This window comes from Pelodiscus sinensis, chromosome 3 (assembly GCF_049634645.1).
Source record: "Pelodiscus sinensis isolate JC-2024 chromosome 3, ASM4963464v1, whole genome shotgun sequence".
Taxonomy (NCBI): Eukaryota; Metazoa; Chordata; order Testudines; family Trionychidae; genus Pelodiscus; species Pelodiscus sinensis.
The window spans coordinates 71387492-71413004 of record NC_134713.1 but is presented as its reverse complement, the minus strand read 5'-3'; the positions used below and the strand labels follow the sequence as shown (position 1 = coordinate 71413004).

Genomic DNA, 25513 nt, shown 5'->3' with positions numbered 1-25513 from the left:
CTACCTTGTCCTTCCAAGTCAGGATATCTGGCCAGATCTCCTCCTTATATCAACAAATTAGTTTGAAAGCCAGTAATTCAAGCTGATTCTCTGTCTTTTCAACCTGAATTTCAGTTCTTATTTCTTAGATTATGAGAGCCTAAATCAGGGCTGGGCAAAATATGGCTCGAGGGCAGGATCGGACCCACAAAGCCACTGGATCTGGCCCATAGATCACTCTGCCGGGACCCTCAGGCACACAGCTGCCACGGGTTTAAACTCCCTCCCAAACCTTGTACCCCCCCTCCTCCATGCCTCCCCAGTCCAGAATCCTCTCCTGCACCCAAACACCCTTTCAGACCCTGCATTCCATTTCCCTGACCGAGATCATAACCCCCTCCTTCACTCAAACTCCTTCTCAGACCTCACACCTTCTCCTGTACACCAGTTCCTTATCCCTGCACCATTCTGTACCCATCCTCCATCGTAGACCCTATACCCCCTCCACAGAAAAGTGTGGCCCTTGACCACTTTCCAAAATCTTGGAGTGGCCCCCCCACCAAAAATTATTGCCCACCCTGGCCTAAATGCTCAACAATCAGATGTGCTTGGCTTTATATGTGAAATTCATTGTTCATGAATAAACTAGGGTGGAGGTCCCAAATTGTTCAGCCAGATGTGCACTTGACCATCAAAAGCATCAAAATTGAAAAGTTGGGTTCTCTGATTGAGATTAAAGCTGGAGCTAATATAAGGGGTGCATAGCTGATTAGAAAAGTATTCCCAGACAAAGTTATCAGTGATTCAGAAACAAGGTGGAAGGGTGTATCAAGTGGGATCCTGCAGGGATCAGTATTTTATTCAATTATTTTCAGTATTTTCATCAATGATTTAGATAATTGCATAGAGTACACTCTTGCAAAAAAACAAAAAACAAAACAAAAAAAAGCAAAAAAAACCCACACCACCACACACCACCACCCACACCATCATTTTAGAATGTATTAGCAGGAATGTTGTAAGCAACACCTGAAAAGCAATTCTTCTGCTCTACTCTGCATGAGCATTATGCCCAATTCTTGGTACTACATTTCAGGAAAGATGTGAACAAATTGTATAAAGCTCAGAAGAGAGCAACAAAAATTATTAAACATCCAGAAAACATTCCCTATAAGGCAAAACTGGAAAAAAATGTTTAAAGACAAAAGAAGATAAAGGGAAGACATAATAGTTTTTGAGTTCATAAAAGGTTGTCACGGAGAGGGAGAAAAATTGTTTTTCTTAATCTCTAAGAATTGGACAATAAGTAATGGGCTTAAATTGCATCAAGGGATTTAGGTTTAGGTTGGATTTTAGGAAAAACTTCCTATCTATCAAGTTAGTTAAGAACTGGAATACTGGGCCTATGGAGGTTGTAGAATATCCATCACTGTAAGTTTTTAAGAGCAAGTTAGACAAACACCTGTCAGGGATGGTCTTGATAATATTTAGTCCTGCCTTGAGTAGAGGGTACTGGACTAGAAAACCTCTTGAGTCTCTTCCAGTCCTATTCTAAATATGTGATTTAGTCACAAAACCTCCACTGAAATGTGATTTGGAAATCTCAACCTAAGTGTGTTTTAACTTGTTGGTAATAATTGAAGTGGAATACAAGAAAATAGTAAAATACTGATAAAATAGAACACTAAAGTACATCCATAATTTATCATATGGGACCTTTGTACCACAATAAGTATATATTAAAGGAATATTAAGAAATTTTGCTTTAAAAAGCAGTCTTCAAAATTTATAGGCCAGATATTCTAAAGTGTAAAATCCCATTTAATCAGTTAACGCAGTGAAATTTTAGGTTTAACTGGTTAACTGTTTAAGTGGGGTCCCAGGCAGGGGACCACTCTAGTCCAGCTGGAGCAGTCTCCAGTCCTCAGGGCTGCCAGTATTACCCATTCACATCCCAAATATGTATTAGTTTTTACATGTTCAGATGTATGCTAATGCTTTAGAAAACCTGAGCCTAAATCTTTAAATGAATATTATAAAAACTATCCTATTATACATCAGCATACAAAGTGTTTCTCTAGGGAAGTTTTGTGATGTTATTTAAAAGTAGCACATTTTATAATGATCTTTATTTAATTTTAGTAATACAATTAAAGAGATTAAAATCCATTCAAGATATTATATTATTTTTGTTTGGATTGGTGCATTTCAGAATCCTAGTTTTCAGGTTTTATGTTCTTGGCAATAAATGATAGTACTTTATGTAAACTCATTTTATAATGATTTCATGTGTTTACTTTTTAGGTGTAATGATAGCATTACAGTTTTATAAATTATTCTTTTAGTCATTAATTTATATGAATATTATTGGCTCAAGGAACAAAAGAATTTTTAAAGTATAATGTCTGTCTTAATCAGGATCCTGTTGTAAGTTACTAAATGTGATTTTAATAATTATTATGCCTTAATGATTTATACTTAATAAGTTAATTCAAGTCCTTAGATGTCTAAAAGGAAATTATTCTTTGTAAATTAAATTTTTACACAGCTTTTTCTAGTTAATTCTGCTTTTGTGTCTGTGTTTGCAGGCAGTATACATTGCTCCCTTAAAAGCACTGGTACGAGAGAGAATTGAAGATTGGAAAGTCAGGATTGAAGAAAAACTTGGTAAAAAGTATGTTTCTCCCAGAACAGTCCTGCAAGTGTGAACAAACCCAGTTGAATATGTATAGTGTCTTGCTATTTGTACAAATACTTCTCATCTTTCAGACTTTTTATGTGGAGCATTGGTACAATTTGACTGTATCATAGCAAGCACACGCTGCATAGAAAAAAATAGGTGACACAAAACTGAAAGATCATTTAATACATTGCTAATTTTTCTTGTTTTGTTCAACCAGACAAGCTAACAAATAAGTTCAATTTCCGTCTTTATTATCTTGGTCTTTTTGAAGTTACAGTTCAGAATTATCTTTCCTTCAAAGATTTTTTACTGGTTCTCGTAAATTGCTTAATCTGTCTATAGAGTGTCCATATATGACCTTTCACATATCTTTTAAGCTCCATTTTTGTAAAAAAAAACTTTTGTACATATATTTACATTGGCTTCATCAGGAATTTGGGATACTTTGGATCGGCAGGATTGGGCCCTTTGCAGCTGACACAAAGAGTATCTGAGTAGTTTTAGTCCTTTCTAAAAGTACCCATAATTATCAACAACTTCCAAGTGTGGATTGTTTATATCCAGATATCGCAATCCTTGCTCAGGCTGAATAGTAATGCACTCCTCAGTGGATGTAAATAGATCTACTCCTTGAAGAAGGTACTGTTCCTTGTGTAAGCATGTCAGAATCCACCCTTCCTAAAAGGTAGTTATTTTGTTGTATTTCTTTGTGGTTTGTTTTAATGGGGTATGACTGTGAATAAATTAATGATCCTGACAATTTTGAAAGCTTATTTTTAATATCCAGGAATATTTTTCTATGTGAAATTAGTCCCATCTATGGGACTATAACATTGATTTGGGGAGATAAAAATTCCATGTAGCCAAAAAATTCCATGTAGCAAAATTTAGGAAGTGTAAAATTAGGCTGTAGAATTGGCAAAGAAGTTGCCATAAAAATATCAAAATAAAAGATAACATTCAGTCTAAAGAACCATCTGTCTCAAGGGTAGCCTGACCTAAATCAGTAAGCTGGTGTTGAAAAATTGGATAGATATCAAGTTAATGAAAAGGCAAGCTAACCCCCAACAACAAGAATTAACTCCAAATTAGTGCAAAAAAAACAGAAAACCAAAGGAAGTGGCAGATTTCGGAAAGAAGGTGAGGGGAACAAAACTGGATCAGGAATAGAAAAACAAATACATTCCATTTCCAATGGTAGCCATCAAAACAGGGAGTTTGAGCTTGACTATCTTTGTTGCAGAGTCCTAATGGAACCTAACAATTGAGAGCAGCAGTTGCTGCTAACTAACCTCTCTGACAGTCATCACTGCTAGGCAAGTTGTACAGGGCAATATTCCACCACTAGAAAATATATAAGATCTTAACATATAGATCATAGAAGACTGTTTTGACTTAAGTGTACTATCCATAGTAATATTCGTTTATTATCTTTTTTGCCTCAGTCTCTGTCTTGCAAACGTTATTAATAGTTATGAACATCCATGTAAACTTTTCTTTCTCTCCCTTTCAAATTAATGGGTAAATGTTTGGATTAATTGGATTAATGTTTGGAGACCCTACCCCAGAAGGTTAGAAAGGTTCATTGGTTTAAAAATTGAGTTGGATCCAGTCGCAATGACCATTTAACTTAATTACAGGGTAGTAGAATTGACAGGAGATGTGACACCTGATATGAAAGCTATTGCCCAAGCTGACCTTATTGTAACTACACCAGAGAAGTGGGATGGAGTCAGTAGAAGCTGGCAAAACAGGAGCTATGTTCAGAAAGTTGCCATTCTCATCATAGATGAGATCCATCTGCTAGGTAAGCATTATTTTTCATCACAATTGTGGCTAATTTTGAAAAAGTGTTCTCACATTAGATCTGCATGGAATTCTAAATATATGGTCATGTTAAATTTTAATGCATATTTCTCTTATTTCTTAGGGGATGAGAGAGGCCCAGTACTGGAAGTTATTGTGTCTCGAACTAACTTCATCTCATCTCACACAGAAAAGCCTGTAAGAGTAGTTGGTTTATCCACAGCATTAGCGAATGCTAGAGACCTTGCTGACTGGCTAAATATTAATCAGGTATGTGGAAAATTTCTGAAAAAGGGTTGTACATATCTGTGCTTCAGATAAGCAGCCAGTAATATTTCCAAAATACTTGAAGCTTCAACTAAAAATGCTTATATTTTCACTTTAGATGGGTCTGTTCAACTTCCGACCATCTGTACGTCCAGTTCCATTGGAAGTACACATTCAGGGCTTCCCTGGCCAGCATTACTGTCCTCGCATGGCTAGTATGAATAAACCTGCATTTCAGGGTAAGCTGCCAAAAACAGGACATTTCATACATTCAATTTACAAAAAAAAAAAAAGTGGGGGTTTCTAACCATTTTTGCATAGTCCATTTGAGACACATTTATAACATATGCTCTTATACAGCATTTCCCAAACTATGGGCCGCGGCCAGGAAAAAAATACCAGGCCTCAGTGTGGCTGCTGGGAGGAGAGTGGGGCAGGCTGGGAGGAGGTGGGGAAAACCGGCCTCCGGGAAGCAGGGTTAGGGGCAGCGGGGATGGGGAGGCAGCTGTCCAAGGGAGATTGGGAGGAGGAGGTTGGGAGAACCAGCTGCTGGAAACGGGGCTGGCCAGGGGAGATCGTGAGGAGAAGCGGGGGAGAATTGGCTGGTTGGGAGGGGGAGATTGTGGGGGGTGAGGGGGAACCGGCTGCCGGAAGCAGGGCTGGACAGGGGAGATCGGGAGGAGAAGTTGGGAGGAGGAGAAGGTGGAGCGAATTGGCCAGCGGGAAGCAGAACTGACCCGGGCACACAAGTGAATCTGTCCGCGAGGATTCCATTTTGCCCCCCTTCCCCCTGCCATACCCTCCCTTGAGTAATTGCAAACTGCCTGGCTGGTAGACACACTCACGCAACGTGAGCACATCTACCAGCAGGCAGTTCGAGGCTACGGATTGATACACCTAATTATAATAAAACTTACCTGATTAGAAAATACCAGACATTTTATATGTCCGGTATTTTCTCAATTTATTTCCCAGATAGAATCCTCAAATACCAGGCTGTCCAATATAAAACCAGACACCTGGCAACCCTACCTCTCCTTGCACCCTCCCTCGTAGCCAAATACCCTACCCCCAATCTGCTCCTACTCCCACCTCCTGGAGTACCCATGTGGCGCCGGGTCCCCCAAGCCCTGGCCTGACCTGGGTGGAGGATGCAGCCGGGTGAAACACTGAACAGTTATTCATTTTTTATTCTTTTTTATATGCGTTTATATTTTTGGGCTGCAAAAAACAGTACTGAAAAAAAACGGGTTCCAATTAAAGTAAAAAGTTTGGGAAACCCTGGTCTAGCCAGATTTCTATCCATCGTACAGTCCATTTCTCCAATCCATATTCCCTTAACTTTCTGGCAAGAATATTGTGGGTGACCGTATCAAAAGCTTTACTAAAGCTGGCACTGGGGGCTTTGAGAGGATCAGAAACAACTTATTTGAAGATTCATCATTTGCTTAATGAATATGCAAATGAATGTTACCGGTCCTCCAAAAGCTCGTGAATTGATTTTCTGGTCCCCGTGTCAAAAAGTTTAGGAACTCCTGCTCTTATATATGTTCTTGGAATGTTTAGGGGAGATGTTTCTCTTGGTGACCCAAAAACTATTTATCTCAAACATCAGGTCTGGTTGTTAAGGCAGGATAAATCAGAGGAATGTAATTATATTTGGAGCAGAATCAGTGACCTCAATAATTACGAAGAGAAATCTTTTAAAATGAAAATGTATTTTTTCTTAGAGGTCAGCACTATGAAAACAGGGTTTTGTGAAAATATTTGAGATTTAGAAAGTCATAAAACCATTCACACTATTAATCTGTTTTGTTAAAGATCACTCTGTGTAAGATTTAAAAAAAAATGTGAACAGAAGTTACAAGTCAAGCTAATCTCATAATTCTAATGTCAAAGCAATAACCATAAAATTTAGACCCATGTGTCAAAGCTGGCAGGCAGGACTCATTTAAGAAAAACCCTCATATTTTATTGAAACATGTTTTCTTTTTGTTACATAAGGAATATTTATTATATCAATTAAAAATAACCTCCAAAATAAATTTTGTAATGTGAACTGCTGTTGATCAGGAGGTGACAGTTGTGAGGTGACTTTTTAGCTGTTCTAATTAGCCTTGTGACAGAACCAAAGTATTGATTGTGGACTAGAGACCCATTTTGGCAGTTCATATTATTTACACCTCCACAGGCGTATTGTACAAAAACACTAATGAACAATAAATCTGTCTTGGGCTTTTCAGCCACACCTGTTCCTGAAGCAACAAAAATCCATTAAATGTTGAGCTTTAAAATAAATAGGTCTATTGGCATCTATATTTGTAAGTCATACAAATTATACTATGTATTTATATAACTTTACAATGATATACATAGAGATATGGGTAGTGTAGCGCACTTGTTTTTCATCAATTAAGTATGAATGTGTAGTATTAATTGGTAGACTGGAAACATTATATATGAAATAAATCATACTTAAACATTTCAAATACATATAACATCATAGTAAAAGTAAATGAAGCAATACATACAAGCTGTTTATTTACTTCGAGCAGCTCATGTTATTAGAAGACATATAGCAATTCAACGTATTGAAGACTTATTTCTCCAGCTTGTTTGACAGAGTATTGTCATGGCTGTATCAGTATTTCCATTATTATCCCCATTTCTAAGATCATAAAGAATTGCTGTAATCTGAAAATATTCAAATATAGACAGTGGCTATGTCTTGACTGGCATGATTTGCCGGAAATGCTTTTAATGGAAAACTTTTCCATTAAAAGCATTTTTGGAAAAGAGCATCTAGATTGGCACGGACACTTTTCCGCAAAAGCACTTTTTGCAGAAAAGCGTCCATGGCCAATCTAGACGCACTTTTGTGCAAAAAGGCTCCGATCGCCATTTTTGCGATCTGGGCTTTTTTGCGCAAAACAAATCTCAGCTGTCTACACTGGCCGTTTTGTGCAAAAGGGACTTTTGCCCGAACGGGAGCAGCATAGTTTTTCCACAAAAAGCACTGCTTTCTTACAGTAGGAAGTCAGTGCTTTTGCGGAAATTCAAGCAGCCAGTGTAGACAGCTGGCAAGTTTTTCCGGAAAAGCGGCTGATTTTCCGGAAATACTGGCCAGTCTAGACCCAGCCAATATGTTTAAAAAGACATGGTTATTTTAACTATTTAGAACCTGTCATTCAAGTGCAGAGCTAAAGCTCTTTTACCTCACTGTGACTAGGTTTTGTGGCAATTATGGAAAGGTCACTTTCTGGTTTAGAATTCTTGTCAATGCATAAACATAAAATGTAAGTGAAGAATGGATTTAAATCCTTAGCACTTTTAGTTGAAAAGTCTCCGTTGCTAACAATAGCTATTGAATGGGAAATTCTGGTTTCTGACATGGATGGATTCACTCTGAATTTGTCTTTTTATAACAGCTATTAGGAGCCATTCTCCAGCCAAACCTGTTCTTGTGTTTGTGTCATCAAGACGTCAGACTAGACTCACTGCCTTAGAGTTGATTGCTTTCTTGGCCACTGAAGATGATCCAAAGCAATGGCTGAAAATGGATGAAAGAGAGGTACAGTAATATAATGTGTCTTAGTTGTATATGTGTGTTTCATTTTTCAATATCACTCTAAAAGGAAAGTAAACATAACATTAGTGTTTACTTGACCTGTTTTAGGGCCCAATCTAGAAAACAGTTGCACATGTGCCTAACTTTAAGCACGTGCATTTGAGCACCGGGAAAACAGCTGTTTTTCTGAAAAAAACTTCAATTGTGTCCACACTGCAATCACTTTCTTTGGAAAAAAAATCGAAATAACTGAGTGGTTTTTCTGACATTGGTAAACTCTTTCTATGAGGAAGAAGCCTTTTTCCAAAAGAACTCTTTCGGAAAACGGCGTGTGTGGACAGGGAAGAAGGAGTTCTTCCGCAAGAAGAGCAAAGAGGAAAAGGCACAGGTGCTGTGGTGGCCATTCCGCCCATTGTAATCACAGCTTAAATGTGAGATAGCGTCCATTTGGTGTGGACGCTATCTTTCAAAGAAGCAGATCACTTTTTCGATGTGCTATGACAGTGTAGATGCACTCTTTCAGAAGAAGATTTTTTGGAAGATCTCTGTCATGATTATGAGGGTTAGCCAGCAGCCTGGGGATTAAGGGGTTAACTACACCTTGCCAGGTGGAGTGACCACTAGGAATGAAGGTGGGACTTTCAAACTGGGACAAAGGAATTTGGGTCTTTTCCTTTCTCCTTTTGTGTGTCTGGGGAGTCCTCTGCCGCTACAGGGAGGGACAAGCATGTCTCTCTTTCTCTCCTAGAAACAATTCTTCACTTTCTGTAAGTAGGGTAAAGTTTAGGTAGTTTCGTTAGGCTTTATTGTTTTAAGGGTTGAGTATGGGATCTGATATCTGGCACTGCTTAAGAGATGTTTGGCTTTTCTTTTTAACTAAGATCTAGCCCATGGTGTAACTCCTCCATAAGTATATTTTGTTACCTTTCTATCTGATCCTTATGCTTGCAACAGGAATATTGTTGTAATACTAAAAGTTTTCTCTTTTCTTTTTATTAACCTGGCATTGGTTACTTGTGTGTCCTGATTTTTATAATGGGGTGAGATTTCCCAAATGATCTTTCCCCTAATCTCGTTATTAATATTTGGGTGGTGGCAGCGGAAGTTTTAGTCCCAAAATCTAGGTTTTTAAGATTTTGGCGGAAGTTTTATACCAAAGCCTGGTAGATAAGGCTTTGGGGTACACTTGCTGGCCCCCACTTCTGCATTTATTGTGCCAGAGGGAGGAAGGAGCCATGACAATCTCTTCCAGAAGAGCCTGCAATCTAGACATAGCCTAAATTAGATTATATTCATTCCAAGCATATTCTGTGAAATTTAACACTTTGCCATTTACACTATTCTGATTTTTCGTTGAAAAAAAAGTGTGTTTTACACAGTGTTTTAATTAGTATCTTTAGTTATTATCCTTAGTTACATGTACCATTGGACTCCAGCCTCAATCAGTGCACAGTATGGATAGTGATCAGTTAATGAACAGCCATTCAATATTTTGTTGTATCCTCATTGTTCAATGAATGGCCCCATGCCTTAATTACTACACACTATTCAAACCCTGTTCTGAAAACAGGATTATTAATTTTCTCATGGGCTTTTCTATGGCACTTGTCACTATAGCAGCTGAATGCTTCGCAAGCAAACATTAATTTAATTTATCTTCACAACACAGGTATGGGATAAAGGAGTGGTATTATCCCAATTTTACAAATGGGAGCTAAGGCATAGAGAAATTAACATAAAATTGTCAATGAGTTTCTGAGTGCCTACTTTGAGTGCCTAGGAACTGATTTTTTCAGAGTACTTAGCATTGAATAATATTTTTCCTATTCAAAGCCCATTGCCCATTGACTTAAAATTATATCTCTGAGCGCTTAGTACTTCTGCAAATCAGACCCCAGTATGTCAAGGTGGGCACCCAGAAAATGAGGAACACATTAGTTGTGGCACTTGTGAAAATTTAATTTAAGTGACTTACCTTCACATAGGAACTCATTGACAGAGACAGGGATAGAAACTCCAAGGCAGCATTCAACTTCTTTAGTCAGGAGACAATTTTCTGTCTTCCTGAATCCCCTCCCTGCTTCATTCACCACATTTCTTCCAGCTTTTGCAGCAAGAGGCAGACTCCGATTCATTCCCTTGAGGAGGGTCTATGGAAAAGGTAGTATGTTATCATGTAATGAATCGTAATGCAATCCCACAATCAGGGAGAGAGGCAAATTAAGATGCATAATCTAGCAACCTGAATGTTCTTTTAATGTATTTTCGTGTGTAATTTCCCTGGTTTTAAAAAAAACAGATTTCATCATGTGGTATCGTACTGACAGCCACATGCATCATCAGCAGAATTGGAACCTTTAAGTACACACCCCAGACCTCTGCCAATTGAGCCAACAGAATAAATGATAACAATAAAAAACTGACACTTGTGTACACCTTCATTAGGGGGCTTGGATATACACTGGTCCACTGGGTTTCACAGCTATTTGCTGATAGAGGATTGCTGAGATTCAGGAATTTGATTTCCATTTCAGACTATGAAAGAGAGTGTGCTCTAGTTGGCACATAACTTGTGCTTGTTCTACCCAAGTTTGATCCTCTTTTATTTCTCCAACATATCCCTGTCTCAGTACTCCTTCTTCCAACTCCTTGTCCCAGTGTCACTCTCATGGCCTATTCCATTTCCATTCCTCAGGCTTCCCATCCATGTTTTTGTTTCTTTGCCTCACCAGTTAAGTCTTCTTCCAGCACTATCTCTCCCCTTTGTATTCCAAGTCCCAATCTCCAGGCTTATCTTATCGTGATTCCCTCTTCCTGTCTCCTTGCCCAATCTGTCTGTCCCCTCCTTTCCAAGCTGCTAGTTATCCCACACACATACCATTTTCCTTCCCCAATGACTCTGAGAGCCAGACTCTCACAGTCCGACTTCCACTATGCTTCATTTCAGTGATACTAAATCTTCCTTGTTAAAGCTCTGTACAGCTGAGAGGTTGTAGCAGGAGACTGGCCACTCTGCATAGCATCATCCCTGCTGATCCTATGAATACCCAAGTAGGTGTCCAAATGGGTATTAATATTGTTTAAAACCAATATTAACCACCCCAAGATCCCTTTACTTGTTATTGATCCAAGATTTTATTAGAAACAAGAAAAATGCTGCTTGAAAACTTATTACAATTTGATGTAAGAATACTTACTTCATATATTTTGATGTGATGTTGACAATTTGTCTTTTTAATGGTTTTAAAGCTTTAACTTTTTGAGTCAGAGTTGACTGTCATTAAATAATTTTGTATAACACACCCTAATTCCCCACAACTATGAAAACTCAAAATGATAAAATAATGTTTAAAATTCATTTTGCACAACTGTGAACATCTGAATACATTAAAAAAAAAAGAAAAATCCTTTAAAACAAGTTTTTATATACTTTACCAACATTATTTTTTAAAAATAATTTAAAAATAACTGCCAAGTCTGTTTACATAATGCAAAATGTTGTTTCTGTAGTATCTTCTCTCAAACTAATAGTTTTATTTTCAATGATTTTGGAATTGGTACAAGTAAAGTTTAACAGGAGAGTATTAAGTAGAGGAAATATAAACTATCTATTTATATAAACAGTTGGCATCTTGAAGCTTTACCCTAGACGTTAGTAGTTTTATTTTGCCTTCGGATGGATAGAAAATCGTACTTTACTTTAAAAAATACAACAGCACTCTCAGAAAAACTCCTGGATTCGTGTTGTTTACTGAAGTCATTCATGCTGCTAGGTAAAATCATGGAGGATAGGTTCGTAAATGCCTATTAACCAGGATGGGCTGAGATGGTGTCCCTACCATCTATTTGCCAGAAGCTGGGATTGGGCGACGGGAGGGATCCCTTGATGATTGCCTGTTCCGTTCATTCCCTCTGAGATGCCTAGCATTGGCCACTGTGAGAAGTCAGGAAACAGGGCAGATGGACCTTTGGTCTGACCCAGTATGGCCATTTTATGCTACATTAGGGCTAATACTAGGCTCCATTTCCAGTTAATAAACCCCATAAGACTGCTTAAACTGGCTCCCGACCTTACTGACCAGTTGTGGGGTTTTCTTGCCTGGAGTGCAAGGGAGACACTGAGACAGTGTCCATGCCTGTTCCCTAGACAGACACATTGAGAGCTTTATCCCATTACCAGCTGATGCCCCTCAGTTTACCTAACAGTGGGTCCACGGAGATTGGCTGCACTAGGTCTGGTTTGTAGCTGTCAGTCAAGAGTGAATTGTTCAAGCTTATGGACCATTCACTCCTTTTAACTACACTAGAAGAGACCCCACCTTTGAGATTTTGAAATGTGCTAGAATCTTAAGGTCCCAATTTACCAAATACAACAGTAGGAGTTGGTGGCACCATAGATTGCTCACCAAGGAGGAGGTGGGATTAGACAACTACCTGGGGGTAGAGGGAAGGTGTGGGAAAGACCAATCTTTTCCCTCGCCTCCAAATTGTCCTCACCTCTGTGGCAGTCTGGCTGTGGAGTGGAGCAGTAAGGCTGTCTCCATACAGCAGAAATTATTAGAACCAATTTGTACCCCTTAATTTCATATTCCTCTTTTTCTTTTCTCTTATGTTTGTATTGCTTTTTGTCTTAAGGACAAAATAGAAAATTAAAACTAATTAAGAAAGTGGCATGTGTTGTTATTATTGAGCCACATTATAATTAGATAGCATTTTCCCAGCAAAAGAAAGTTAATTTAATATTTTCTATTATTTTATTCTGCCTTCCCTTGCCAGACTTTTGAATTTCTTCATATATTTCATTGTTACAAGGGAACAAACCAACTACCAGTGTACAGCATTTGAACTATAACCACATAGGTTTCTCATAATGTATTCATCGTTCTTATGTATTGTATTTTTAAGAATGTTTAGTGTGAAACCTCTAGATACAGCTAAGTTCCAAACATACCTTCTGTAAATCATGATCTTTCATAAAATTCATATAGAGCCACATCCACTTCCCACTATGGTCAGTAGAAAGACTCCTCCTATTGACTTTGATTGGAATTTAGTCAGGCCCATAACGACCTCTGAATTCCAAAAGAGAGAAACTGGGTGGTGTGTATATATATTTATTTACTGGGAGTGTGAGACAGATAATTATGTGTATTGTGGGGGCAGTATGTATACATATGTATGAAAAAATATGGGAGAAAGAAAATGCCATTTGGCTTTTCTGTCTCTCCCGTTTAACTCAAATAACCTTATTTGTGGTGCGGTCCACTGATCTACAGAAAAATCAGTTGGGGGCCACACACAAGTGAGAAGGATGTCAGGGATGGAGATTATTACTTGTTTTTGTTTTGGAATACTAGCACATAAGAATACCTGGGCCAAAATACTAATAAGAGAACTTGATTATGTGTCTTTAGCAGTTATCAAGAATGAGCTCTAAATGTTTCTTTCGTTACTGAAGTGTAACTTCCTTCTACAAGAAGTTGCTTTTATGACACACTTTTGTGTCATAAAAATTAACATTTAGTTATAACAAGGAGTTGTTTTTATTTCATTTAACATCTGTGGCGGATGTGAAATATGTAATTATTTTTGTAAAAGACTTCATAACTTTCACAATTCTTTTGTTTGGCACATCTTTCTTTTATTGGGCATTTTAGACAATTGATAAGCATTATTCAGTGGCATATGGTCTGAGTCTGACATGCTTTGAAAAGAGTACAGAGTACTAATAATGAGGATTCTGTGAAAATGGGAAAACCAGCACAACAGATATGCTCTGAGAAAGTATGGGTTTTTAGCATCTTGAAACAATATATCACACTCAAAGGGACAGAATTGGGCTGCACAATCTGTTAGCTCATTCTTGTCCAATCTGGTCTCCTCCTTTCTTTTGGAGCCAGTATTGTCATCAACTTGCTGAATTATACTCTGACTGGAATGTATTTCAGGCACAGGGTAATGTATCTACTTAAATGGAATCCTATCTTTCTACAAAAGCTTTTTAAGTATAATAAATTTTAAAATATAAAAAGCAGTTCTATTAACTTAAAGTAAATGGTTCAACAGTTTACATATGTGCAGGAACAGAAAAAATGACTACTTAATAGTTTCAGAGAAATCTAACATGACCAGAGAAAAGTTTATTTCTTCCATTTTATAATCTTTTTTGTAATTAATATTTTGCAATGTTTACACATTCCAGTTCAGTTTCAGAGGTGTTCATTAATAGCGACCTTCTTCATCAAACTACACTCAGGGGAAGAATGGGAGGGGTTCTGTTCATATTTCAAAAACTTAGGAAGCCCAAGTTACCCAGCATGAGCCCAATTCTTCTTTCATTGGAATCCAAAGAAAAAGTCCCCTTGACTTCACCTGGAACAGGTTTGATCCCTAAATTAGTTTAATATTAATGTGTTAATGAGTGTATATGCACATACCATCATTTCAGTCAAATCTTTGTATAGTCATGTTGCTCTATTTATAATGTTCCTTCTATACTTAAATTTAAGAAAAGGGTTACCTTTTTTAAATGGTAAGAAGGATGATTATATTTCTTTTCAAATATATTAATTTTAGTCAAATGTATAATGATGTAAAATCTTTGCATCTAATAGTATGTCATGTTGGTGTTTGCTGTGTAAAAAATACTAAGTTTACCTTATTATCTTATTATATTGTGATCATTTAATACTTATGCAATAAATGGGTATAGGAAAAGGAGTTCTGCTGTGAAATAAATTGTCATCAGACTTTTAAGTCCTCAGTTCTGCCGATGGGTAGAAATACTTTTGTTTATTATATTGATTTATGTAAAAGTAAGGGAGTTCGCTAGAAGTAACTAGGATTCCCTGCTGCTAGAATGACAGGATAGTCCTGCATGCACCAGCTCTCCTGCTAAGGGTTCTTTAGTTTTCCTGTGGTAAATTACACCGCTTTGCAGGTATGACTAACATCACCACAGGACGCTGCTGTAATACAAGTCAGGAGAAGAAGAAAATAACCACTGCAGATTGCAAAAAGCAAGAACAACAACTCTGAATAAATTCTTAGCAGTGTGAATTTGGGATATTTTATGCAGTAGAAGTACATGACCAAAAGGAATAGCACAGGATCTCTGCTTAAAATAGCTAACATTATAAAACTATTATTGCTGAAGAAATATTCTGATTGACTCTAGGCACTGTAATCAGCCAATTTAATCCTTGTTTTTTATGGAAGAGAAAGATACCCGGATTCTGTATTAACATGGTAACCTAGTATAGTGTATTTATATTAACTATTAAATATACGTCATTAGACTAATAAAATAAATCAGTCAAAAGCACCTAGGTATCATGAGATAATTGTACGAGTAGCCAAAACTTTAACAGTATTTTAGCAAATGTTGTATTCTTGTTTACTTTCATCAATTCCATAATTGCTAAAGTAACTAAGATACCTTTAAAATTATTTAAAATGCTTTGCTCTGCTTGCCAAGCTAGATTTTCTAAATAGGTAAAAACATATCAGTATTCTTTAAAGTGTATTTTTATTCTCAGACATTTTTATAACTTATTTTTTAAAAGCAGTATATTTTCTGTCATGTTAGGAGAATCCTGCGGAGCTACAATGTATGCATAATAAATTTGGTTTTAAAAAATTAGATGATGAATACATTATTCAACTAATATGGCTATAAAACGCTATACATTTTAACTATTTCTCTCTTATGTCCTTCATATGTTTCTTGTCTTTTTAGACTATAAACTATTCCGAGCAGGAATTGTTTAACTCTGTGAGCATAGACAGGGTGTAGCACATTGTGGTTTCTGATAGACAACAGATAATTTATTAATAACAAGAACCCTAAAATGTTAAAAACTTCTGAGAAGAATATCTAGTACTATTTAAATCATGTAACCATCCTCTGTGTTACAGATGAATGATGTTATAGTGACAGTAAGAGATTCTAATCTGAAGCTGACTCTGGCCTTTGGAATAGGCATGCACCATGCAGGGCTACATGAAAGAGACAGAAAAACTGTGGAAGAACTGTTTGTAAATTGCAAAATCCAGGTAAATTGTACTTTTAGTAATAGAAAAATGAGATTTAAATGCGGTTTTAAAAGTTGTCTTTGTTACGTTAACCTTTCTTTCTCTCGTAGGTTCTTATTGCCACAAGCACGTTAGCATGGGGTGTAAATTTTCCAGCTCATTTAGTAATTGTTAAAGGAACAGAATTTTACGATGGAAAAACAAGGCGTTATGTGGACTATCCCATTACAGGTATTCATGTAATCTTGCAAATACTTAGTTGCTGGAATGTATTTCAAACATATGCAAATATGAACTATAATAATTTAAAGTTTTAGAAATTGAATCTCATAATAGACACTAGTTCGAATAGATCTATTTATTGTGTTTTTGTTGTTTAAATGTGTCTCATGGAAAAACCTGTTAAGAAGTTTTTAAATATACAGTATTCTCTTTTCCTTGTTTGGAGACCTTTCTTTTGCAAAACTTCTGAGTTGGTATCATCCTACGAGGAGGCTTTTAAAAAAACCCTAAAAGCAAAAGACCATTTGAACATGATCAGTTTGTTTTAAAGGAATGCTGTAAATCATTTTGGCCCATGAATAAATTATATATTCTTTTTTAAAAATGTGAAAAACAAATTATTTCCTTGAGTTTATTTTATTAATATCTAATAGGAAAAAGGTTTTAAACAACCTCTATAGCAGCAGTTCTCTTCCTGCAACCTGTGGGCTTCATGCCCCAGCTCAGCTGTATGCTGAGGGTGAGGCTGGGGTCCACTGTTTCCAGCTGCTTGGCACAGTGGGGCCAAAGCTGGATTGCCACCCAGCAGGCCAGTCCACCCAGTATAGCAGGAGTCCAGGGCTCCTGGCTAGCCTCGTGACCTCCAGGGTCCAGGGCAGCTGCATAGCAGGAGTCCAGGGTGGGCAGAAGTCCAGGGTTGGGAGTCCAGGGTGGCCCCATGGGGTTGGGAAACTGGGATATCTACATAGTGAGAGTCGAAGGTTGGGGCCCTGCAAGCTCCATGGCTGAAGCAATCGGTCCGCCACAAGTGGCAGGTTAGAGGACTCTTGGCCAGCCCACTCCACTAGTTCTAGGATCAGGGGCAGCTGCCAGGCCTCTCAAACTCTAGGGGACCTGGGGCAAGCAAGCAGAGTCTGGGGCCTGAGACTGATATGTGGTGAAGGGCCCAGCCCGCATGGCAAAGATCTGAAATTCTAACTTTATTTCATGTCTGCCTCTAGTCCACCCAAATTTTGATAATTCTCTGGAGTTTCTTAAAATTGTTGCAATATGGTTTAAGACTGGAAGGACTTGAAAAATTCAGGCAAGGGTGAACATTCATATGAATGGTACTAAGCTTAGTGAAGAACCAGGTTTCCTGGTCCAATTATTACAAGTTTCCCGGTCCAATGTATCTGTTACATTAAAGAAAGATAATTTGCTTTTAAAGTATCTGATTCTTGGGCAGAAACATGTATTCCTAGGAATTATCTAAATGTAAATTGTAATATAGGTAGAGATTAATAATTTTTCAACCAAACATGTCCCTTTTGATAGAAGACTTTTATTTGAAAACATTAGAACCCAGTATATTCAAGGATGTCCATCTTGCTAATCCATCATACACTTTATTTAATGTCAGTGCTCTACACTCTTACGCAGAAAACTTTGGAACAATTTCTAGGCCAAGTCTCTTGCTTCTAGGCTCTAGAATGACCTGGGAGCATAGCCACAGCAGCATGCTTAGTACTTCTGAGAGTCCATTATATCACTCTTTCTTTGCTGTAACTGTAATATTAACAAACTCTTCATGAGGACAAATCTAGCACTCCTTGGTTGTAAGAATAGTGATACCTGTTTTTATTACTAGTGGCAAAGAATTAGCAAACAAGAACCTAATTTGACTTTCAGATTTCTGGCTGAGCCTGCGAGACTGGAATTTAGGAAAACCCTTTTAAAAAGTAAATAAATTAATTGAAAATATCAAATGGGAATCATTAAGGCACAATAAGCACAGAACCCGTCTGTTTTGTTTTGGTTTTTGGTTTTTTTTGGGGGGGGGGCGGTTTGGGTAAATCAACTTCTCTCTTAGGGTAGAGATGCACACTTAGGGTATGTCTACACTACCACCTTAGTTCGAACTAGGGTGGTAATGTAGGCAACTGGAGTTGCAAATGAAGCCCAGGATTTGAATTTCCCGGGCTTCATTTACATCTTGCCGGGCGCAGCCATTTTTAAATGTCCGCTAGTGCGGACTCTGTGCCGCGCAGCTACACGCGGCACGGACTAGGTAGTTCGGACTAGGCTTCCTATTCCTATTCACAAGGAGTAACAGTAGTTCGGAGTAGGAAGCCTAGTCCGAACTACCTAGTCCGTGCCGCGTGTAGCCGCGTGGTACGGAGTCCGCACTAGCGGACATTTAAAAATGGCGGCGCCCGGCAAGATGCGAATGAAGCCCGGGAAATTCAAATCCCGGGCTTCATTTGCAACTCCGATTGCCTACATTACCACCCTAGTTCGAACTAGGGTGGTAGTATAGATATACCCCTACTTATGTGTGGATTCTCAAATAAGCTTTGGGTATTGTGGGCCTGTTGATTCTTGAAAGCATTTTCAAAGGGAAATGACACATTTTGTATAATAGCGTTTTCCCCGTTTTCATAGATTTAATTTTGCTTTCTGTAATTTAACAGAAAATTCAAATACATGTGGAAGGGGAAATGGCTAGTTGTAAATGGATTGAATTATGTTTTCATGTGGTCTAGTTTGCTGTAGTTGCAGTTTTAACTTTCTATAAAATAGAGTGATGGTATTTGAGAGTCATGGGGAAAAGGAGATTAGTTTTAAGGATCAGCAGTTTGATGAGCAGAGTGTTCTTCGTGTCATTAACACAAATTATTGTACATCCCTGGTTTTGCCTTCAAACAGGGTAGGTTTATACTGCAAAGAAAAACTTGCATCACTGAGTCTCAGAACCCATATCTATTGATTCAGGCTCATGGGGATCAGGCTGCAGGGCTGAAAATAACAGTGTAGGATCAGGTTGGAGCCAGGTTTCTAAGACCCTCCCACCTTACTAGGTTTCAGAGCCCAGATGACTGCACTACTATTTTTAGCCCCACAGCCCAATCCCCATCAGCCCAAATTAGTTGACCTTGATTCTGAGATTTGGCACAGTGGATTTTTTCTTTGCATTGTAGGCATACTCTTATTACCTATGCTGACAAATCATTCTTCTGTCTGCATAGCTCAGGGGTTGGCAATAAATTTTGTAGGGGGGCACTTCACAAAATTTGGTAATGATTCCCGGGCCGGATCCCAAGAAGGGATGGAGCATCAGGTTGAAGGTGTGGGCCTAGGTAGAAGGGGCGATTCCCTTTAGGCACAGCATGCGATGAGGAGAGGTGGGAGAGGAAGTAGTTCTCTCTGGTGCTTCGCGCCCCTGGTGAGGAGACGCTGCACACTCCCCGCCAACTAGTCTCGATTGGCCTGGTGGCAGAGATGGGCCATGGGCTGAATCAGATGGCTTGGCAGCTGAACCTGGCCTGCCAACTGTATCTTGCCCACTCCTGGCATAGCTGCATCTACACCATGAGCTATGTTGCCTGTGTCCACACTCCTAACCATAATAGTATGCCAGCAAAACTTTGTAGTGTAGACCAAAACCTCTGTTTCACTTTCAGTTCTGCCCTCAAGTATGCCTGTATAATTTCTATTCAAAATATCTTAGGAGCACAGCACAAATTCAGATGCGGTATAAACTGGTTCATCTCCATTAAAATTCCTTGCCTGTACTAGGGCTGAATTTGGTGACTACTGTACAATTGAGGGCAGAATGAGGTCTCTCAAATATTTGCACAAAGGCCAGTAGTTTGAAAATATTAGCACAGCCTACGTCTTTAAGTTCACGTTTGAATTTAAGTATGGTTGGGGAGAATGCAAATCAGAGGGTTTGGGGTGGGCCAATCTCTGATTCACGCCAACTGGCTGAGTCTTGTATTTGACGTTTCAGTAGTTGAATCCAGTAGTTAAGAACAGTTCAGGCAGTGTATAGTCAGAAAAGAAAATGTTGGTTTTGGCTAGCTATACAGTGGATGTTGGCAAAAATCATTTCCTGATGCCTTTTGGTAAATCCATTTCATATGCATTATCGTACACTATTTTAATGCACTATATTCAAATAGCAGGAAATATTTCATCATTCTTCCTTGTATGCATCTATTCATGAATACCATTTGGGATCCATTACTTTTACAGTTGAACATCAGTTTTAGTTTAACAATGAACAAACTGCATCAAGATTATTGTTGTTTATATAGTTCATAGAAAATACAGAACAGAAAACATGAAAAAGTTAAAAGGCAAACAGTAACTCATGCATGAAAATTATTTTCAGGTTTCACTTATAGCATTCATGGGTGTGATGAAATACAACCCAACAAAAAAAACCAGTGCCTGCTTGTGAGAACTCACAATCATAGCTAGTAACCAGGCACAACAGACTCAGACATGAAGAGGCCTACTGAGTGAGATAGGGTGGGGGACCAGGTAACAACAAAGACAGGTGTGTTTGTATAATTTAGTAACTTTCGTACTCAGAGTAGTCACAACTGGGTGCCGGGCCACCACGCTTCTGATCATATGTTTTATAGACATCACTACAAAAGTGGTATTTAAGAAAGGATTTTGGTCTTTTCGTTTGAATGTTACTCTATCCTGCTTGAATTCTTATCATAGAGGGATTGCGAGCCCTATACAGGCAGCCCCGACTTACGCGGATCCGACTTATGTCGGATCCGCACTTACGAACGGGGATTTCTCGCCCCGGAGCTCACAGGCAGCGGTCAGCCACCTCGAGCTCCGGGGCGAGAAAAGCTGCTCCCGGTGCCCCTGGTCTGCTGGGGACCGTATCCAGCAGACCAGGGGCATCGGGAGCAAACCCGCCGCTGCTGCGGGTTCGCTCGCGGTGTCCCTGGTCTGTTGGAGACGGTCTCCAGCAGACCAGGAGCACCGGGAGCAAAGCGGTCCGGCGCCAGAGCAAAGCCTCAGAGGCGAGGCACCCCCCCGCTGCCGCTTTGCTCTCTGTGTCCCTGGTCTGCTGGGGGGGGTGCTGCCCTCCTCCCCAGCAGACCAGGCTTTTGTTGTGGACCCTGGGGCAGAGCAGCTGGAGCGCTGCCGGTTGGTCCCGCAGCGCCGCTCTGGGCACTACTGGACCAACCCGGCAGCACTCCAACTGCTCTGCCCCAGGCATCCTGATTCAGCCGCTGCTGGTCAGTTTCAGCAGCGGCTGAATCAGGACTCCTGGGGCAGAGCAGCTGGGGTGCTGCTGGGTTGGTCCAGTAGCGCCGAGGAGCGGTGCTACTGGAGCAACCCAGCAGCACCCCAGCTGCTCTGCCCAGACGTCCCCAAGTCAGCCGTTGCTGAAACTGACCAGCGCTGACTACAGGAAGCCCGAGGCACAGTTGCTCTGCCCCGGGCTTCCTGGAATCAGCTGCTGATCAGTTTCAGCACCAGCTGACTTGGGGTTCTTAAGTTGAATCTGTATGTAAGTCAGAACTGGCGGTCAGTTTCAGCAGCGGCTGAATCTGGACGCCAGTTCCGACTTACATACAGATTCAACTTAAGAACAAACCTACAGTCCCTATCTTGTACGTAACCCGGGGACTGCCTGTATTTAGTTTACCTAAAACTTTCCATTATGAAGTGTTCTTGTGATCTTTTCCTTGAGAAAAGATCTTTCCTTGAGAAAACAACATCTCTGTTGTTTGCAGTTGTTTGATAATCTTCAGATAATACAAGTGGCCTTTTCTTTTTCTGGGAAATTCCATTCAGATCTGATTGAGCTGTAAAGTGTTAAAAATCACAGTGTCCCTTCTTTCACTTGCATTCCTCAGAATATTTTTGGCAGCCTCATAAAATTACTGAATGTTCTAAAGTCCTCACCACTTGCCAGCACCAAAGCACCAGAAAGAGTAGAATACATTGCACTGGTTATGTGGGGCACTACTAGACACACTATAGTAGAAGCATACAGAATAGTAGAAGCCAGAATGTGCTTTCTTGATAGCCTCTTTGTCCTTCCAAACTAGCATATGTGCCCAGTGTTCCATTTCCCAGCATGATGTCAGGTACTCCCCCAACTGGATGGGGACCGTGAGAGAGTGAGCATTCAACTAGGCTCTCCTGTAAGAACGATCTATTGTCACTCAGTATGGGTTACTAACCCCCCTATTCTGGTGAAACAGCCTGCTGCCACTGCCAGCTAATCTAGGTAGGCCTGACGCTTCAGTGATAGAAGTCTGTAGTTGTTGCATTATGAGAGTTGCAGTTCAGACGTTTAGAAATAAAGTCTTTGCCACAAAGAATTTTCAGTCTGATTTTAGACAAGATTTAGCCAGTGGGAGTAACAAAGACGGGTAAATGAGGTTATAGAAAAACAATATATCTACTGTAAATTATATTTAAATAAATCTATGTGTTGTTCGTTTTGTAGATGTACTTCAGATGATGGGACGTGCTGGTAGACCACAGTTTGATGACCAAGGCAAAGCTGTGATTTTAGTCCATGATATTAAGAAAGACTTCTACAAAAAGTTTCTTTATGAGCCTTTTCCAGTGGAATCAAGGTAAAGTTTGTCTGGAAAGAAAATAGATAGTGCATACAGCAAATATGCAGTAGATGAGAGTGAAATGGGACCCACAGAGGCACCAAAATACTGTGACCTCTAAAGACAGTAATCTTTCCAACCATAGTCCTCAATGACAGATTCTTCTTTCTACTTTTCCCCACCAATCATATCCTGGGAGGACGTTTTCTCCAAGTATTTAGTACATCACAAGATAAATGTTTGTATGCTTCTGAGTGTTTGTAGAATAGTTATTGATGCATCGGACAACTCCATCAGAAAATGTGCTCAGTGGGAGGGGGTCAGATATGATTTAAGTACTTTTCACATGGGATTTTCATACCATTCTAGTCTTGTTAAGAAATACAGAAACATCAAGCTCAAAGGAGAATTGGTCTTGTAAAGAATTGGCAATATTTCTTTCAAAGTAGAAGCTGCAAGATTTCTAAAAAATAGGAAAACTAAGAAATATTTCTGATTCTCTCCTAACCTCACTCACTAATCCATGATTCAATGTAAGTATATATAACAGAAGCTAGTATAATCTCCTCTATCGTAGATAATCAATGTACCATTTGTTTTCCTAAAGAACAACTAGCATTTATAAATCTTTATCCAGTCATATGGTACACACATATGTGCTTTGTTTCAAACACTTATGCTCAGTGTTTGGCACACCAGGAAACATGCAAAGAAAAGTATAATATAGATACAAACAAAAAGAAACTAAAGGAAATCTTCCGTATGATGTAATCCTTGACCAAAAATAGAGCAATAAAATGCAAATTATTTTACCCACATCATATGATTTTGGCAATAAACCATGAAGCCTTTCTGATTCTGAACTGTGGATCTGAGAGACACAGACATGGGGAAATGGTGTTTTCAAGTCTGTGATATAGCATCTATGCTGCACTGCATGTGGCTGTTCCCTCTTCACCAGGGAGTGAAGGGAAATAATAATTAATAATAATTAATAATTATGCAGACATTCTGACGTGGGTCTGCAGCTTGACCTACCTCCACATGCGAATTAACAGAGCTTGAGTCCAAGTGACAGTAAAATTCTGATCTTATTTTTGTGTGTGTACAGAAGGGGGGGGTTGGGCTCAACTGACAGCTTGAGTTTAGTGGGCAATGTACACTTAGCCAGTGTATCAACCATGTTTATCCAGCTAGTCCAGCTGAGTTCAGACATCTGTAGTTCTTCCCTTTCAGAGCCTATAGCCAGTGATTCACAGTTACAAAAAAGCCATTATATAACCAAAGTATTCTTTATTTTAACAGTAGGAACAAAATATTTAGGAGGAAAGAAATGTAAAATAATAAACAGAATACAAACATCTGTCTCGCCTAAAGATTTAGTATCCCCTGATGATAATATAGGCAGGCCTAACTTCTTCAGCTCCCAGAACCAGGCGCTTGTATTTCTGATTCGCTAACCCAAATAACTCCTCCCTCTCTTGAGAGGAAAAAAACCTTTTTAAACTGCCAATGTTGTTTGGTCTGCTGCATTCCTGGACTTTGTCTCTTCAGGCTGACTCCAGAGAAGGTAAAATACTCAAACCTTAACATTTGGACATTATTTATTAACAGTCCTCAAGTGTTTGCTTCAGAGATTGCTTATCTTGAACCATTATTTCCATTCCTGCTTGTTTTTCTTTACCAGCCACTATAAAACTAAGCCAATTGTGACCGGGTCAGGCTAGATGGTGATAGGATAGTACTTGAAAGTAGGTATGTTAGCCCCAGATCAAGTAGGTATCTGTTCCCTGGGTAAACTGGCAGGGGCTGGCTTAGAACCAGAATCAGTCTGGACAGTCAGGCCAGTTGGAACACACTTACCTTCCAGAGCCAAGGGAGTCTGGCTAATTCGCACACCTGTGGCCAAACAAGAACCAGTGCAGACTGGTTTTAAAGGGCTCCTTCTTCTGTTACTTCAGTGCCACATGAGGAGAAAGGAAGGAGTCAAAGATCTGAGAGTGAGAGGAGTCTGAGTGAGAGCTGGGACCTCAAGTCAGGCAGAGTGCAGTGAAAGCAGCAGGATAGGCTGCTCAGGTATCAGAGGAAAGATTCTGGGAGAAATCGTTTGGGGAAGTGGTCCAGGAAAGTAGTTGCCAGACAGAGAGTAGAACAAACCCCATTTGTTGCTGCTGCCTTAGAGTTCCTGGGCCAGAACCTGTAGTAATGGGTGGGCCTGGGTTCCCCCCAATCCTTCCCATGCCAAAACAGAGTCTGTCCCAGAGTTTGACCCCATATTATGGACTAGCCTGTGATGACTATAGCTCAGTAGGCTGTTACCCTTACCTCTTTAAAAAAAAAAAAAAAAAAAGAGGTTGTTTGGAGGGTCACACTAAGGCTGAACACTATCCACATGAAATTCAGAACCCTGGGGCACAGCCAGAGCTCTGCCACACAATATATCAATACAGCAAGTATCCCACAAGCCAGGTGAACATGCAGTCTCCATATAATATTATGGATAGCTATAGTTAGGGTTGCCAGGTAGACCCCGTTAAAAAAACGGACACGCTTGTCCGGCAAGGGGGGGGGACCGGCCGGGAGGGG

General features: G+C 39.4%; 1 protein-coding gene across 2 annotated transcripts in view; it reads left to right on the top strand.

Annotated features, from left to right (window-relative positions):
* The window catches only part of ASCC3 (activating signal cointegrator 1 complex subunit 3), a 417235-nt gene that overhangs the window by 311444 nt on the left and 80278 nt on the right, over nt 1-25513 (top strand). For both annotated transcript variants that reach the window (XM_006118439.2, XM_075923934.1), the window contains exons 26-33: nt 2568-2653; nt 4303-4469; nt 4593-4738; nt 4854-4974; nt 8164-8306; nt 16221-16358; nt 16448-16568; nt 22813-22945. In XM_006118439.2, the coding sequence (XP_006118501.2) occupies nt 2568-2653; nt 4303-4469; nt 4593-4738; nt 4854-4974; nt 8164-8306; nt 16221-16358; nt 16448-16568; nt 22813-22945 (1055 nt within the window). The remainder of the gene's footprint in view (nt 1-2567; nt 2654-4302; nt 4470-4592; nt 4739-4853; nt 4975-8163; nt 8307-16220; nt 16359-16447; nt 16569-22812; nt 22946-25513) is intronic.